Source organism: Entelurus aequoreus, linkage group LG10 (assembly GCF_033978785.1).
Source record: "Entelurus aequoreus isolate RoL-2023_Sb linkage group LG10, RoL_Eaeq_v1.1, whole genome shotgun sequence".
Classification (NCBI taxonomy): Eukaryota; Metazoa; Chordata; class Actinopteri; order Syngnathiformes; family Syngnathidae; genus Entelurus; species Entelurus aequoreus.
The window spans coordinates 63,215,092-63,234,969 of NC_084740.1; the positions used below are offsets into that span (position 1 = coordinate 63,215,092).

The 19,878-nt window shown below is 35.5% G+C and overlaps 1 protein-coding gene across 1 annotated transcript in view; it reads left to right on the forward strand.

Moving 5' to 3' along the window:
• Window positions 1–19,878, forward strand: part of LOC133659175 (collagen alpha-2(IX) chain-like) — a 117,264-nt gene that overhangs the window by 80,288 nt on the left and 17,098 nt on the right. The window contains exons 8-13 of the mRNA XM_062061911.1: window positions 1,087–1,122; window positions 1,192–1,250; window positions 1,809–1,841; window positions 1,920–2,066; window positions 2,135–2,189; window positions 6,647–6,835. Of these exons, the coding sequence (XP_061917895.1) occupies window positions 1,087–1,122; window positions 1,192–1,250; window positions 1,809–1,841; window positions 1,920–2,066; window positions 2,135–2,189; window positions 6,647–6,835 (519 nt within the window). The remainder of the gene's footprint in view (window positions 1–1,086; window positions 1,123–1,191; window positions 1,251–1,808; window positions 1,842–1,919; window positions 2,067–2,134; window positions 2,190–6,646; window positions 6,836–19,878) is intronic.

Genomic DNA, 19,878 nt, shown 5'->3' on the forward strand with positions numbered 1-19,878 from the left:
ATGAAAGAGTATATAAGGGAATTGACAGAGTGTGTGTACCTTCAGTGATGAATGATGAGCACAGGCAGAGTTTGGAGTGTTTTCTTTAGCTTGCTTTCAATGTTTATGTACTCACTGTCCAGGTACTTGGAACATGTTTTCCGTGCCATTTGCTGTTTCACGTCGGTATCATGCTAATTAGCTGCCTGAAATCCTTAAGTGGATGCTGAAGTGACATCGGAGTCTGTGTCTGTCTTTACTAGCTTTGTCGAAGCATGTTGCTTTTGTAGCTGTTTCAGCAGATTTGAATTGCTGTTTTGGGCAGTATTCCCGGGTGCGGTCACCACTGCGGCTCACATCTCCCCTCACCTCCGAGGGGGTGATCAAGGGTGATGGGTCAAATGCAGAGAATCATTTGGCCACTTTTAGTGTGTGTGTGACAATCATTGGTACTTTAACTTGAACTTTAAGTAGATGGGATCTTTGATCCAAGACACAAATTACATTTAACTAAAATGTTCTTTTCTTTGTGCTCGACAAAAGAAAAGTAGTGAGAATATCTCCATGTTAAAAACTCAGCTTCTGGCTCTGCCATGAAGTCTTGTTAGTTCTTATGAGAATTTCTATATTCAAAATATAGCAGTAAACTATCTTTAGAATAAATTTGTTTTATTCTAAAGATAGTTTATTATATAAGTGTTTCTGTCCCTGTACTGTAGTACATCAATACTTACATTTTCTCCTAAAGGTAGTGTATTATATAAGTATTTCAGTACATTAATACATACACTTCTTTGTAAAGATTGTATACAAGTGTTTCTGTCCATCAATACTTACACTTTCCCCTAAAGGTCAACATTTTATTATATAAGTGTTTCTGTCCTTGTACTGTAGTACATCAATACTTATACATTCTTCTAAAGGTCTAAAGTAAATTATACAAGTATTTCTGTCCTAAACAGTAGGGCATCAATACTTACACTTTCTCCTAAAGGTAGTGTTTTATAGAAAGTACTGGAATTAGTTATAATGTATAAGATGTATTTATGGTATATTTTTAACTCCACCATGTCATACATGTATAAGTTTGTCTCTTGTCATTCAAAGGGCTTCCAAGGAAGATGTGGACCCAAAGGAGACATTGTGAGTATCACTTTTGTTTGTGAATGATTGGAGCCTTCATTATTTCATGAAACACTAACAAATATTTAGTTTTCTGCTTGAAGGGAGACCCTGGTGTGGAGGGGCTGGCTGGTGAGAAAGGTGAAAAGGTAAGAACAGTCATTTTGGACTTTCTGAAGTTGACCTATTGATATTTAAATGTTGAAAGCAAAGATAAACAATATATTATTTGACTGAGACCCCTTTTGGGTCCCTAGGACTTTTAACAATCCTCAAGGAAAGACTTTAAGGTTTTAAAAACAACAAATATCAAAATGGCCCCTACATTCGATAACTTTTCAGTGTGCGGCCCTTTGTGGTAAAGTTTTGGACATCCCTGGTTTAGTTTTAATGAATAGCTGAGCAGAAAGGAATCTTGTATAGATTATAGATTCATAGTACTTTTTTTTTTTTTAAGTGAGTCATTGTGTTTCAGAATTGTTTGCCCCGCCACTAGTAGGGAACCCTCATTCTGCAGGTTTTTGTACGGACTATTGTTGGACAATCTTTTAACGCTGCATTCAAACTTTTTCATAGTTGAACTCTACATGTAGAAACACAAACGTCTCTTGGTGCTGTGCTTACTAAACGGAGGAAAACAAACCTAAAGGACCAGAGCCTACAATCATTAAAATCATCAGTAACTCATGATTGTTTGCTTGTGACAGGGTATGTCTGGAGAACCTGGCCCTAAAGGACAGGTGAGTTGTGTATGATCATGTGCTAAGTAAATATACACTTCATGCACTTGTATTCAGCCTACATTTGTGTGTTTGCAGCACAGAGTGAGGGGAGACCTTGGACATAACGGTCCAACTGGAGACTCTGGGAAGCCAGGTGATCTAGGACCCCCTGGACCGCCTGGTCCTCGGGGGTTGAACGGCATGAGAGGAGTGCCTGGCATGCCGGGTATTGAGGGTCCACCGGTGAGTCCACTTCCTGTCTGGGAAATGTAAAGGTTGTCACTTTTACACGATGTTGTTCTTCTCTTCAGGGACAAGATACATCTGAGCAGCATGTTATTGATGTGGTGCTAAGAATGTTGCAAGGTGAGCTTTCACACTCAAACCCCCCCCCCCCCCCCCCCCCCCAAAATAAACAATTGCTTGTTATTGTAAACATCAACTTTATTTAATGTTTAAAGTATCAGTTCTATCTGTCTAAAGCAGGGGTCACCAACGCGGTGCCCGCGGGCACCAGGTAGCCCGTAAGGACCAGATGAGTAGCCCGCTGGCCTGTTCTAAAAATAGCTCAAATAGCAGCACTTACCAGTGAGCTGCCTCTATTTTTTAAATTGTATTTATTTACTAGCAAGCTGGTCTCGCTTTGCTCAACATTTTTAATTCTAAGAGAGACAAAACTCAAATAGAATTTGAAAATCCAAGAAAATATTTTAAAGACTTGGTCTTCACTTAAGTTAAGTTAAGTTAAAGTACCAATGATTGTCACACACACACTAGGTGTGGTGAAATTTGTCCTCTGCATTTGACCCATCCCCTTGTTCACCCCCTGGGAGGTGAGGGGTGCAGTGGGCAGCAGCGGTGCCACGCCCGGGAATCATTTTTGGTGATTTAACCCCCAATTCCAACCCTTGATGCTGAGTGCCAAGCAGGGAGGTGATGGGTTCCATTTTTATAGTCTTTGGTATGACTCGGCCGGGATTTGAACTCACGACCTACCGATATCAGGGCGGACACTCTAACCACTAGGCCACTGAGTAGGTTAAATAAATAAATTCATTAATTTTTTTACTTTGCTTCTTATAACTTTCAGACAGACAATTTTAGAGAAAAAATACAACCTTAAAAATGATTTTAGGATTTTTAAACACATACCTTTTTACCTTTTAAATTCTTTCCTCTTCTTTCCTGACAATTTAAATCAATGTTCAAGTAAATGTATTTTTTTTATTGTAAAGAATAATAAATACATTTTAATTTAATTCTTCATTTTAGCTTCTGTTTTTTCGACAATTTGTTATATATTCTAACAAAGTGTAGATTGGATTTTAACCTATTTCAAACATGTCATCAAAATTCTAAAATTAATCTTAATCAGGAAAAATTACTAATGATGTTCCATAAATTATTTTTAAAATTTTTTCAAAAAGATTCGAATTGGCAAGTTTTTCTCTTCTTTTTTTCGGTTGAATTTTGAATTTTAAAGAGTCGAAATTGAAGATAAACTATGTTTCAAAATTTAATAGTCATTTTTTTTGTGTTTTCTCCTCTTTTAAACCGTTCAATTAAGTTTAAATATCATTAACTATTAATAATAACATAGAGTTAAAGGTAAATTGAGCAAATTGGCTATTTCTGGCAATTTATTTAAGTGTGTATCAAACTGGTAGCCCTTCGCATTAATCACTACCCAAGAGGTAGCTCTTGGTTTCAAAAAGGTTGGTGACCCCTGCTCTAAAGTATAAATGACAGTTAACCAAAATCAAATCCAAACCATACATGTTGGGAGAGGGAAGGGTTAGAGTTCGGGTTTTATAGGAAGTACTGGAATTAGAGTTATTGTGTATAAGATGTATGTACAGTATATTTGTAATCTCCATATTATATAGTTTCTAAATGATTCTCTTTGTTGTGACAGAGAGGCTGGCAGCAGTAGAACCAAAATCAAATCAAAAGCATACATTTTGGAAGATGTGTGGAGATGTAGTGGAGAGGGAAGGGTTAGGGTTTTATAGGAAGTATTGGAATTAGAGTTATTGTGTATAAAATGTCCACTGAAGCCCTTGCCTCGCTTGAATCCTTTATGAGTGGGTTAAAAGCTAGTGAACTTCTCTTGGTTGGTGATTTAAATTTTGACTGGTTGACTTCCTCTTCTGATAACCTTAAAGCTGTATGCAACTCACTAAACTTAACTCAATTAATCACTTCCCCAACTCGACCCAATACTAAAAACTCCTCAAAATCATCTTTACTTGATCTAATTCTAACCAACGCTCCCCATAAGTACACTGGCACTGGGGTGTTTGCCAATGACTTGAGTGACCATTGTTCAATTGCAGCTGTAAGAAACTGCAAGCTACCAAAATCAAAACCAACTATTACATGCAAAAGAAATATTAAAAACTTTTGCCTCCCAGCTTTTATATACGATTTAGCTGCCTTTCAGTGGAACAGAGTTGCTTTAATTGATGATATTGAGATAGCGTTGAAATACTTTTATAAAGAATTTCAACGTATAGTCAATAAACATGCCCCGTTTCGAAAACTTAGAGTTAAAGGTCGAAATAATCCCTGGTTTTCCTCTGCAATTGGAAACCTTCTCAAAGAGAGAGACGTTGCTTGGGCCAGGGCTCGAAAAACAAAGACAGAGGCTGACTGGCTTAGCTTCCGCCAGCTCAGAAATAAATGTACTTCGCTTGTTAAGAGGGCCAAGTCTGATTTTTACCTGCATGAATGCAAAAAACATATAAATGATCCCAAAAAGTTTTGGCAAACCATAAAAGCTTCTTTAAATCATGTGACAACAAATGACTTTCCAAGTCCTTTAATTACTCAATCTGGTACTTTGTCTGATAAGACAACTATATCAAATTGTTTTAATGAGTATTTTGTTTCTCCGGATCCTTGTTTGAGTCGTTGAATCCTCAATTGTCAAATGTTGGTTTAACTAATGTTAATATACCAAATACACCACAGGCCGTAAATAGACGCAGCACCTGCACTTTTGAGTTCACACCTGTATCAATATCCGAGGTAAACAGTGCACTAAAGAGCCTGGACACAACTAAAGCAGCAGGACCTGACCAAATTCAACCCTTTTTCTTAAAATTGGCTGCTGATTTTGTTGCTGAGCCTCTCTCGCATATTTTTAACCTATGTCTAACAAGTAAAAGCATTCCAAAAATCTGGAAATCGGCCTTTGTTCTTCCCCTGCTAAAAGGGGGTGAACCCACAAATATAAATAATTACAGACCAATTTCTAAATTATGCATTTTAGCAAAATTGTTTGAGAAGATCATCAGTAACCAGCTAGAGGATTTTTTAGAATCAAACAATATTTTATCTCCATTTCAATCTGGTTTTAGAAAACAGCATAGCACTATTACAGCTGCTCTTAAGGTCTTCAATGATTTAATCGAGGCTGTAGACGGCAAGAAATATTGTGTCGCCCTATTTATTGATTTGTCAAAAGCATTTGACACAGTAGACCACAGTCTGTTAATTCAAGCCCTTCATCACGTTGGATTATCTAAAAATGCAGCTGCTTGGTTCACAGACTATCTCTCCAGCAGAACACAATGTGTACAGGTGGCTGGGACCACCTCTTCATTACTGGACATTACCAAAGGCGTTCCACAAGGCTCAGTGCTGGGGCCCATTTTATTTTCTATCTACATAAATAATCTTTGTAATAATTTGTCAAATGCAATGTACCATTTTTATGCAGACGACACCATTATTTATTGCTGTTCAACCTCCATCACTCAGGCTTTTGAGTTTTTACAAGCTGCTTTTGATGTCATCCAGGCTCGCTTATTTGATCTTAAATTGGTTTTAAATACAGATAAAAGCAAGGTAATGGTTTTCTCTCATTCAAGGGTGCTACTGGAAAATATTCCAAATATTGTAACATCAAATGGAAACCCTATAGAGCAGGTCTTAAATTACAAGTACTTGGGTTTTACTCTTGATCAGGAGCTTTCATTTAAAGCCCATATTAACAACTTGGTCTCTAAGCTTAGGGTAAAGCTTGGTTTCTTTTTTAGAAATAAAAACTGCTTCTCTCTTAAAGTCAGAAAGAAATTGGTGACAGTGACTATCTTGCCTGTAATTGATTATGGAGACGTGCTTTATTTTAGTGCTTCATCTAAATGCCTCCAGTCCTTGGACACTGTTTTTCATTCAGCACTAAGATTTGTTACTGGCTGTCGTAGTCTCACCCACCATTGTCAACTGTATATGAAGTCAGACTTATCTTCATTGAGTGCACGCAGATACACACATTGGCTGACTTTAATTTATAAGGCTCTTTTAGGTTTAATACCTCCATACTTGTGTACTCTGTTACAAAGAAAAAGCAGCTCTTACGCATTACGTTCTAACAATTTGTATGTTTTAACTGTTCCTCATGTACGGACTGAATTTGGCAAAAGAGCTTTTGGCATTGCTGCCCCTATGGCATGGAATGAATTGCAGACGAAACTGAAACTTACAGAACTACTTCCATTTGGAGCCTTCCGTTCTGTCCTGAGGGACAAACAGCGAGAGACGTTTGCACAGTGCCTGTGTTTTTAAAGATGTAAATTTCTGTTGTTTTACACTTCTCTTATGTATTTTAGAATGTATGTCTTAATGTATTTATTTTGAAACTGCTCTGTGACATGTGCTGTTGACCTCTTGGCCAGGTCACCCTTGTGAAAGAGATCTTGATCTCAATGGGTTTTCTTATCTGGTTAAATAAAGGTTCTATTGTCTAAAATGTATGTACAGTATATTTGTAATGTCCACATTGTACAGTTTCTAAGTTGATGTCTTTGTTGTGACAGAGAGGCTGGCAGCAGTAGCAGTGAGCGCTAAAAGGGCTGTGCTTGGTGGAGCTGCATCATGGGAACTCCCCGGCCCTCCTGGACCTCCGGGATCAACGGGTCCACAAGGACCACATGGTTTGCCTGCTTCTCCAACAATTCCTGGGATGATAGGAGCTGATGGACGGATCGGAAACAAAAGTCTTAAAGGTAGTCGGCCTGCCCGGGGGTATCTCGTGGGGTCGGCTCCGCTTGTGTTGCTCTTTGTGGATCTTGGGGAGCAACATATATATATATATATGTATGTATGTGTGTGTGTATATATATATATATATATATACATATATATATATATATATATATATATATATATATATATATATATATATATATATATATATATATATATATATATATATATATATATATATATATATATATGTATGTATGTATGTATGTATGTATATATATGTATGTATGTATGTATGTATGTATGTATGTATGTATGTATGTATGTATATATATGTATGTATATATATATATATATATATATATATGTATATATATATATATATATATATATATATATATATATATATATATATATATATATATATATATATATATATATATATATATATATATATATATATATAATGTATATGTATATATATATGTGTATGTGTGTGTGTGTGTGTGTGTGTGTGTGTGTGTGTGTGTGTGTGTATATATATATATACATATACATATATATATGTATATATATATATATATGTATATGTATGTATGTGTGTGTGTGTGTGTGTGTGTGTGTGTGTGTGTGTGTGTGTGTGTATATATATATATATATACATATACATATATACATATACATATATATATATATATGTATACATATATACATATATATATATATATATATATATATATATATATATATATATATATATATATATATATATATATATATATATATATATATATATATATATATATATATATATGTTTGTTGTAACAAAACCAAAGTTGTCCAGTCTGTTGTCTCCGAAATAAAATAAGTTTCTAACTGTTTTTAATTAAACAATTTAAAAAAAAAAAAAACGTCTTCTTTTTATTCTTACACCAACAAAAACAACTTTTTTTATTTGCTTTAGTTGACAAATAACAAACAAGGTGGATTTTTGTTGTTGCTTTTTCTTTGCATTTTCACTGCAGGACAAGAACTCCCAAGATGAAGATTGAAGAAAAAACACATTTGAATAGTAATACTAGTAATAATAGTAGTAATACTAGTAATAATACTAGTAATAATAGTAGTAATACTATGCTAATTTTAAAGTAATAGCGTGGCTTGGGTGGTGGAGCAACTCGAGGGTTCCAGGTTCGATCCCTGCTTCTGCCATCCGAGCCACTGCCGATGTGTCTTTTTTTTTTTTTTTTGTCCTGCCCAGCTTGTCAGGCAAATCATATAGCAGATGTAGATGTACATGTACATGTAGATGTAGATGTTGATGTAGATGATCATATAGTAGATGTAGATGTAGATGTTGATGTAGATGTAGATGTAGATGTTGATGTAGATGATCATATAGTTGATGTAGATGATCATATAGTAGATGTAGATGTTGATGTAGATGTAGATGCAGATGATGATGTAGATGTTGATGTAGATGTTGATGTAGATGTAGATGTTGATGTAGATGTAGATGTTGATGTAGATGTAGATGTAGATGTAGATGTAGATGTTGATGTTGATGTAGATGATCATATAGTAGATGTAGATGTTGATGTAGATGTAGATGTAGATGTAGATGATGTTGATGTAGATGTAGATGTAGATGTAGATGTAGATGCAGATGTAGATGTTGATGATGTTGATGTAGATGTAGATGTAGATGATGTTGATGTTGATGTAGATGTAGATGTAGATGTAGATTATGTTGATGTAGATGTAGATGTAGATGTTGATGTAGATGTTGATGTAGATGTTGATGTAGATGTTGATGTAGATGATCATATAGTTGATGTAGATGATCATATAGTAGATGTAGATGTTGATGTAGATGTAGATGCAGATGATGATGTAGATGTTGATGTTGATGTAGATGTTGATGTAGATGTAGATGTAGATGTAGATGTTGATGTTGATGTAGATGATCATATAGTAGATGTAGATGTTGATGTAGATGTAGATGTAGATGATGATGTAGATGTAGATGTAGATGTAGATGATGTTGATGTAGATGTAGATGTAGATGTAGATGTAGATGCAGATGTAGATGTTGATGATGTTGATGTAGATGTAGATGTAGATGATGTTGATGTAGATGTAGATGTAGATGTAGATGTAGATGTTGATGTAGATGTTGATGTTGATGTAGATGTTGATGTAGATGTAGATGTAGATGCACATATCGGCTGTTCACATTTACTTTACAAAAGAGAAGTGTAGGATACTTCTCTTGTTGCCTTATTTGTATTTGACTTTATTAAATGTATTTATATTATCATTTGGTGCAGCCGGGCCGGAGCAGGAGGGGATAGAAGGAGAGAAAGGAAGACAGAGGGGGGAATTGTGGGGACAAGAGGGGGATTAGACAGAGAGACAACAACAACAACAACAACAACAACAATAGAGCAACATCAGCAAATAGGACATGTACAAATATGATAGTATAAGTGATAGCAAATAAGCAGTTAGTGAAATAAAAAATAATACAGAAATGACAATGAGCATTATTACACATAAAAATGGAGCAATATGAATACCAATAGAAATATCACTATTGATAATAAACAATACCAATACTTTACCTTTATTATCAACAATACAGTTGTTCAAATGCAACAATACATATACGTAATGATAACTTGAGATACGAAAGAATGCAGAAAAATGGAGGGGAAGAAAGAGAAGCAACCTACATTAACCTTGTAGATTGTTATAGTAACAATAGGTTAAGCTTTGTCAGTGTGCCATGTGTTATACCCAGTTTACCCTAGGGCAACAACGTTAATATATGTTTAAAGAAACATGATTATGTGCATGAGTGTATGTGTGCATATGTACTTGTATATGTACAGTATGTGTATATGTGTGTTTGTACAGTGAATGTATATGTACAGTATGTGTATGTGTATGTTTGTACAGTGAATGTATATGTACAGTATGTTTATATGTGTGTGTTTGTACAGTGAATGTATATGTACAGTATGTGTATATGTATGTTTGTACAGTGAATGTATATGTACAGTATGTTTATATGTGTGTGTTTGTACAGTGAATGTATATGTACAGTATGTGTATATGTATGTTTGTACAGTGAATGTATATGTACAGTATGTGTATATGTGTGTTTGTACAGTGAGTGTATATGTACAGTATGTGTATATGTGTGTTTGTACAGTGAATGTATATGTACAGTATGTGTATATGTGTGTTTGTACAGTGAATGTATATGTACAGAATGTGTATATGTGTGTTTGTACAGTGAATGTATATGTACAGTATGTGTATACAGTATGTTTGTATAATGAGCGTGCGTGTGGATGTACGAACCGATGTGTCTTTGGGCAAGGCACCTGCTTTCCCTTCACTTATTAACAGTAATCATCATAGTAATAAGTACTTAAAGGTAGAAAATGACTACTGTGTACAATAAAAACAATGTAACACCTATATATACATGTTGAGAATAACACATGAATGAATGAATGAATGAATGAATGAATGCTTAATTTCAAAGAATAAATAACAAAAAACGTAATAAATAACAGAATGTGTGACCATCTGAATGTAAATAAATGTTGATATTATGAAGTAAAAAGAGAATGTTATAACTAGGATTCTTAATAGGACTAGTTGTTAAAGATCCCTAAATATTCAGCATAACAATTGAAATGGGGTTGGAGATGTCCTCTTGGAGTTTGGCACTAATCACGTGGTGCCACCAGTACAACACATCTTCAGTTGTGTTCCCCGACGTCAAATGTATGTTTCATTGACATTTTCTACTTTAATGTTATGTAGTCATTCTTCATAAAGACACGTTATGAATGTGAACATGAACAAAGTAGGCGTGTCCACAAAGAAAGAAGGAAGGGGGTGGAGCCTCTTTCATTTTGTGATGTTAAGTTCCTGTTCTATCTGTGATGAGGTGGATGGATGGAACTTCCTGTTATAAGCTGTTATACAGTATATGCCCTGAGCTCTTATTTTGAAGGCCCTAAGAGCTGAAGTGGTGACACGTTGAGTGGAGCGGAGGTTTTTATATATGCCGCTGTCACGCCAATTTTCTTCCCATTACAAAAACCTTCCTACCCCCCATTTACTTCCGGGGTCATTTCCGCTTACGTCATATCCTCTTACGTCTTTGACAGCGATCGATAGCACTTCCTTTGACTCTTTTTAATAATACAGCGTTAACAAAACGTCTGTATTAATCGGACAAGTATTAATCTGACAAATTGAGGATATTCCTGACTGCACATTTGACTCATGGACATATGCGGAAATTAATAACAGTGTACAATAAGTTAATTAATTATCAATCAACATTATTAAACTTTATTCGAACTAAATGTATTCGTTAAATTCAGTTTTTTTTTAGTTCTCTGTGTAAGTGAACTAAATTAAAATGACATTTATGTGCACATACGTACCTCAGTGAAGTCAGATGACCCGTGGTCAGACAAACGACAATATTTAGAATAGGAACATAATAATAAAGAAAAACCTTGGGTATTCCTTCAAGACTTTAAAATGAGGCAAAAAACTGCAATGTAAAATGTTTTTTTTATTGTTTACAAATGTTTTGTTCCAAACATTGCGCGAGCTGCACCTAAAGAATGGGGAACACAGATAAAGGACAAAGCGTCAATTCTAATCACAAGTGGTGGTCACCTCAGAAGTAGACATGTTGTAGTGAAAAGCTCTTAAACCACATCAAGGTACAAACCAATAAAGGTTATTAGATGATTATTTTTGAACCAGTTATTTTTCCCCCAGCTTACATATTTCTCCAATAATTTTTTTTATGGAGCAACATAGGTATGATACAATGTATTCACTTTTGTGTCATGGCATACCAGTACTGTATTCAGTTCATCTTTGATGACGCAGTCGATGGCCTGGACTGACTTTCTGGATACCCTAAAGCAGGGGTCACCAACGCGGTGCCCGCGGGCACCAGGTAACCTGTAAGGACCAGATGAGTAGCCCGCTGGCCTGTTCTAAAAATAGCTCAAATAGCAGCACTTACCAGTGAGCTGCCTCTATTTTTTAAATGTTATATATTTACTAGCAAGCTGGTCTCGCTTTGTCTGACATTTTTAATTCTAAGAGAGACAAAACTCAAATAGAATTTGAAAATCCAAGAAAATATTTTAAAGACTTGGTCTTCACTTGTTTAAATAAATTCATTAATTTTTTTACTTTGCTTCTTATAACTTTCAGAAAGACAATTTTAGAGAAAAAAATACAACCTTAAAAATGATTTTAGGATTTTTAAACACATATACCTTTTTACCTTTTAAATTCCTTCCTCTTCTTTCCTGACAATTTAAATCAATGTTCAAGTAATTTATTTTTTTTTATTGTAAAGAATAATAAATACATTTTAATTTAATTCTTCATTTTAGCTTCTGTTTTTTCGACGAAGAAGATTTGTGAAATATTTCTTCAAAGTTATTATGATTAAAATTCAAAAAAATGATTCTGGCAAATCTACAACATCTGTAGAATCAAATTTAAATCTTATTTCAAAGTCTTTTGAATTTCTTTTAAAATTTTTGTTCTGGAAAATCTAGAAGAAATAATGATTTGTCTTTATTAGAAATATAGCTTGGTCCAATTTGTTATATATTCTAACAAAGTGTAGATTGGATTTTAACCTATTTAAAACATGACATCAAAATTCTAAAATTAATCTTAATCAGGAAAAATTACTAATGATGTTCCATAAATTATTTTTTTAATTTTTTCAAAAAGATTCGAATGAGCTAGTTTTTCTCTTCTTTTTTTCGGTTGAATTTGGAATTTTAAAGAGTCGAAATTGAAGATAAACTATGTTTCAAAATTTAATTGTCATTAATTATTAATAATAACATAGAGTTGAAGGTAAATTGAGCAAATTGGCTATTTCTGGCAATTTATTTAAGTGTGTATCAAACTGGTAGCCCTTCGCATGAATCAGTACCCAAGAAGTAGCTCTTGGTTTCAAAAAGGTTGGTGACCCCTGCCCTAAAGACTGGCTGAAGAATGCCCTGCAATAGGCCGCTCGCCTTGTCTGTCCAATAATAGAACCTCTGGCCTCTCACACCCCTCCCTCTTTAACGATCAGTTCCATAGCTGGACGATCGCAGGCCAAAACATACTCGAGCTGTTCATGAGAAAATTTGACATTACCCGACTTGAAGATAACCTTGGCCACTTCACAAAGCAATAAATGTATATATTTTTAATCATATACTGGCTCCAATGTCAACATTTTACTCAATTTGAAACCTGCTCACCAGTTGTTTCTGGTCGGGGTGCAGCTCCTTTTTCCAGGGTGATGAGGGGCCAGCATATGTATGGTCCGTGAAACAATGACACTGGACATGTGTCAATCATACAAATAGTTAGAAAGCTACATGTATGGACACATAAACACTTTTTTTCTGAAAAAGTACCTCAGTTTCCTCCTCCGATGATGAAGTCAGCATTTATTATATATTATTTATATATATATATATATATATATATATATATATATATATATATATATATATATATATATATATATATATATATATATATATATATATATATATATGTATATGTGTGTGTATGTGTGGGAAAAAATCACAAGACTATTTCATCTCTACAGGCCTGTTTCATGAGGGGTTTCCTCAATCCTCAGGAGAAAAAAAAATCTCCTGAGGATTGAGGAAACCCCTCATGAAACAGGCCTGTAGAGATGAAATAGTCTTGTGATTTTTCCCCACACATACATATTACGCTCTACCACGGTATCGAGCACTATTTTTTGGATAATCTAATTAAGACATATATATATATATATATATGTATATATATATATATAATTTATTATACATATTATGATACAGGGGAGGGATATTAAGATCTCTGAAGAAAAATGCCTGTAAACAGCATTCAGTTTGACATACTCGGGCGCAGAGGTTTCAGTGATGCATGCGGGGTCATCATATGCTTGGGCTTTCCATCCAGGGTCTCCAGCCTAACCATATTGTTTGGAAGAACCTCCATAACTCTGTAACATCAAGGGAATGAGTTCTGGCTTGGTCATCACCAATATGACAATCATGAAACATTTGACCAGTAACGTTGTGGTTAGAATTCAATATTGCATTCAAGCATGTGAGTACATTCAGACTGAATTACAATCCTAGAGTACAATAGTCAAAGACCACCATTTAGTTACCTCTTTCTTGAATTCAGTGCCCTGGTCAGTATAATTAATATTAGTGAAACGGTTTCAACAATAATGTTGATTTAAAGTAGTACAGACATTTAGCAGTATTATATATTCATTAATATTAGTGAAATGCTTTCAACAATAATGTTGATTTAAAGTACAGACATTTAACATTATTATATATTAATTAATATTAGTGAAACGGTTTCAACAATAATGTTGATTTAAAGTAGTACAGACATTTAACAGTATTATATATTCATTAATATTTTTTGCACGTTACCACGAAGACAGAAGTTCGCAGCAGCGGCCCTAAAACTCCGCTTGAAATGTTTCGAAGCCTGCTGGTGTTTGACATAAGTCCCCTGGGAAAGATGAAGACGAATATCATTCAGTGACACCACCATTTTCAGGAGATTTGGATTTATCGATTCTATCGATCGCTGTCAATGACGTAAGAGGAAATGATTATATTATAAAAATTTAAAAAAAAACAGCGACGGGCAGTAAGAGAATATATATATATATATATATATATATATATATATATATATATATATGTGTGTCAGAAGTGCTACTGACACTTTGGTTATGTTTGCTTTTCCTGTGTTTGAAATCACTTCCTGTCTTAGTGCTTTTGTTTTGTTACTGTTTCCTGTTAGCTCTCGGTCTTTCACGGCACCTTGACTACCTGCTCCGTGTCCTGCATGTGAGCACACCTGTAGCTCGTTTAAATAGTTCTATTTAGTTCCACCCGAGTTCCCACTTCAGTCCTTCATCATGATTGTTTTGTGACGGATGTGGATCGGACGGGTTTTGTTCGCAGTGAGTAATACTTTGGTCTTTTTCACTTGCTTTCTACTGTTTGTGTTGATGCTTTGTATCGTGTGCTTTTAAATTGTGTGCGTTGCTGGCATCCATCTTGTGCTTTAAAGGCCTACTGAAACCCACTACTACCGACCACGCAGTCTGATAGTTTATATATCAATGATGAAATCTTAACATTATAACACATGCCAATACGGCCGGGTTAACTTATAAAGTGACATTTTAAATTTGCCGCTAAACTTCCGGTTCGAAACGCCTCTGAGGATGACGTATGCGCGTGACGTAGCCCGGGGAACACGGGTATGCCTTCCACATTGAAGCCAATACGAAAAAGCTCTGTTTTCATTTCATAATTCCACAGTATTCTGGACATCTGTGTTCGTGAATCTGTTGCAATCATGTTCATTGCATTATAGAGAAGGAAGCTGAGCAAGCAAAGAAGAAAGTTGTCGGTGCGAAATGGACGTATTTTTCGAACGTAGTCAGCAACAACAGTACACAGCCGGCGCTTCTTTGTTTACATTCCCGAAAGATGCAGTCAAGATGGAAGAACTCGGATAACAGAGACTCTAACCAGGAGGACTTTTGACTTCGATACACAGACGCCTGTAGAGAACTGGGACAACACAGACTCTTACCAGGATTACTTTGATTTGGATGACAAAGACACAGACGTGCTACTGTGAGTATGCAGCTTTGGCTTCTAAACATTTGATCGCTTGACCGTATGTGCGCAACTTTTTTTTGCGTATGTACGTAACTTTTTAAAAATATATAAGCTTTATGAACCTTGGGTTAGGTGAACGGTCTTTTGGGCTGAGTGATTGTGTGTGTTGATCAGGTGTTTGAATTGTATTGGCGTGTTCTATGGAGCTAGGAGCTAGCATAGGAGCTAGGAGTTAGCATAACAAAGACGTAGGTGTTTTTATGCAGGATTAATTTGTGTCATATTAAATATAAGCCTGGTTGTGTTGTGGCTAATAGAGTAAATATATGTCTTGTGTTTATTTACTGTTTTAGTCATTCCCAGCTGAATACCAGGTACCGTGAGTATGCAGCCTTGGCTGCTAAACATTTGATAGCTTGACCGTACGTGCGCGTCACGTACGTAACTTTTTAAAAATATATAAGCTTTATGAACCTTGGGTTAGGTGAACGGTCTTTTGGGCTGAGTGATTGTGTGTGTTGATCAGGTGTTTGAATTGTATTGGCGTGTTCTATGGAGCTAGGAGCTAGCAGAGGAGCTAGGAGCTAGCATAACAAACACGCAGGTGTTTTTATGCAGGATTAATTTGTGGCATATTAAATATAAGCCTGGTTGTGTTGTGGCTAATAGAGTATATATATGTCTTGTGTTTATTTACTGTTGTAGTCATTCCCAGCTGAATATCAGGTCACCCCCGGCTCTCACAGCATCTTCCCTATCTGAATAGCTTCAACTCCCCACTAGTCCTTCACTTGCACTTTACTCATCCACAAATCTTTCATCCTCGCTCAAATTAATGGGGAAATTGTCGCTTTCTTGGTCCGAATCTCTCTCACTTCATGCGGCCATCATTGTAAACAATAGGGAACTTTGCGTATATGTTCAACTGACTACGTCACGCTATTTCCGGTAGGGGCAAGCCTTTTTTTTTATCAGATACCAAAAGTTGCAATCTTTATCGTCGTTGTTCTATACTAAATCCTTTCAGCAAAAATATGGCAATATCGCGAAATGATCAAGTATGACACATAGAATAGATCTGATATCCCCGTTTAAATAAAAAAAATTCATTTCAGGAGGCCTTTAAATGGTGTGCTTTGCTGGCTTCTATTGTGTTTGTGTTGCTGTGACACTTTGACCTGCACAGCACATGCACATGTTAGGAACACTACATGAACAAACACACATTGATTGATTGAAAAGACTCTTTTTATTCACAGTGAGTAATACTTTGCTCTTTTTCACTTGCATTCTACTGATGCTTTCTATCGTGTGCTTTCGATTGATTGATTGATTGATTGAAACTTTTATTAGTAGATTGCACAGTGAAGTACATATTCCGTACAATTGACCAATAAATGGTAACACCCCAATAAGTTTTTACACTTGTTTAAGTCGGGATCCACATAATCATTTCATGGTACAAAGATACTGTATACTATCATCATAATACAGTCATCACACAAGTTAATCATCAGAGTATATACATTGCATTATTTACATTGTTTACAATTCGGGGTGTGGGATGAGGAGAGTTTGGTTGATATCAGCACTTCAGTCATCAACAATTGCATCATCAGAGAAATGGACATTGAAAGAGTGTAGGTGTGACTTGGTAGGATATGTACAGCGAGCAGAGAACATAGCGAGTTCACATAGCATAAGAACAAGTATATACACAGTAAATTCCATAGTGTCAAATCAACACTTAAAGAGTTAAATTTAACACTATCCCCGAGTCTATATGGTCCTAACCTGAGCTGGTGTTAAATTTACTCTTTCCATAGTGTCACATTTAGAGTTAAATGAACACTAAATAGAGTCGAAAATTGTAACACTATAGAGTGTTGTTCAACTTATTTTTTAACTGACTAGTGTAAATATTACTCTTGAGTAGTGTTGATAACTTACTCTTCTGTGGTGATAAATGTACATCAAGTTAAATGTATTTGCTCATTAACACTGCTTTGGTGTTCAAATAACTCTGATAAGGTTTGATAATACACTAATATGTTGATTATTCACTCCCTTGCAGTGAAGAAAACATTTAGTAAATAGTAAAAATGTTTTAAACATTGCAGTGTTTATAAAACCTCACACTATTTCTGAAAAAAAAAAAAATGGTGCTCATTCTACTTGATTTACTCTCGTGCAGTGTCAAATTAAGTCTCACCAACTTTGTCTTGTAAATAGCAAGTGAGTGCAAAACACAGTAATACAATATCATACGTTTAATGACCTTTATTTCTTTGTCAGGCAGAACAATCAACTTTAGGGAGAGAATACAGAAAGGGTGACCTTAGGTCTGCATGAAATGGCAATATGGGACAACATACAATGTGGAACATGATGTTCCATACACCATTTGAACATCAAATGGTTTGGAGTAAGGCAGTTTCTTTATGTCCAAAACCTTAACAACTTTGTGTGGATGCAGCCTGACCTTATAGGCATGGTAATGCTCCTCAAAACACACTAGTCGGGTTACGACATTCTTTAAAGGCTGTCAACTGTTGATAACTTTGACATCTTTTCACTCTCCCTTTCCCAGCCTGTACACGGAGCATATAGTCACAAGATTATACAATGATAAAATTACCAGGCACACTAACCTGATATTAGACATAGAGACACTGTGGTATTTATACGAGTTCCTCCTTTCGCTTCGTGGCAGCGGCGGTAAACTCACCTGTCCGCCCAGTGCTCTGCTAGCCTCGTCTGCTAGCCAAGCGGCTAACATACCTAGCTTCCACTGTTGTGGGCGCGGAATGACAAAGGTTCTGCGTTATTTGCACTGGGTGCAAAAATAATCTATTTTTGGGCTTAAATGTTTCCTGTAAGTGTAACAAACGTGTTAAAATGACTTCTAATGTTGTGCTCCGTGGTCGAAAATCCCTTTTATTAAAAGTTAGAAAAATAAATACATAAAAAAAATAATAATAATAATTAAAAGATATGAGTACTGAAGCACTCCATTAGGCATTTTAAGTGCTCACGTGTACATGTACATCACTATACTACAGTGAAAACCAGTATTTTGTCAATAAGTGAGTAAAATATAAGTTTTCCAGGTTTATACAGTATATAATTATGTACAATTTACATATTAAATATTCTATTTCACATAATGTTTGAAATTGTCCCACAGCCCGCGCAAAAACGAAGTCTGAGATGGCTAACATTTAAGCTAGCATTCACTGGGTGACATTAGCCCTTTTAGAATACCATTTTTTTAAAGATACAAAACCGTACACAAATAACTTCATTACATATTGAGCAACAATATAAATTCTCACATGATGCTACAAATGACAAATAATTGATTTAGTAAGAGAGGAGAAGCAACTTACCACAGTCCTTAAACATTCAGAAAATGGCTTCCAGAAAATTCTTCAGGGTGTGGACACGAGGAGGGGCTGGAGGGCGGGGCTAATCAGAGTAGGAGGGCGGGGCTAATCAGAGTACCTCTAACACTGTCTCGTTTAACCACGGAAATCAACACCAACACTGGGGGGCGTTTTACTCCAGCTGTTGTTGTAATAACTCTGATAGATGTACTGCATATTTAACACTGGGGATTTTACTGTGTACATTTGATTAACATTTGGTTATTTACAATCCGTGGAGGTGGAAGGGGGAGGATGTTAGTCAAGGGTTGCTTCTATTGTGTGCTTAGCTGCTTTAATTAGGCTGACCATATTGTGAAGTCCCAAAAAGAGGACACATATATGCGTGCCAAGGCTGGGACTAGGTGAGAATTTGTCAATGATACTCTAACTTGCTTTAGAAATAATATATTTATTTAAATACAGCGTTTGTAGGAATGTTCAAAATGGGGTCCCACAGTACATTTTTGGGGTCCCAATTTTTATGTAAGCGTTTTGGAAAAAAAAACACGTATGCATTATTCTGTTATATCTCACATTCTATATTGTGTTTTGGATAAAGGTTGTCATAAATGTTAGGGTTAGGGAAGGAGACTATTGTATATGTCTCTGTTATCCATAGGTTTATCTATAACCCATAAATGGGCAGGCACGGAGTAATTTCTCAGCGTGTTTATTCCAGCAGGCACGTTAATACACTGACACAACATCTGGATTTCCATCATGCATTGCTTCAAAACTACGGCAAGTAGTAATGTCCAAACAAAGGCTGACAGAGAATTGAACGAGGATGGACAATTCATTCCTAAACTCACTCCTTTCCTGCAAATTAAATTTCACCTATGCTACTTCAAAGGCTGTGCTACTGGCTTCAAATACAACAATGAGTAGAGG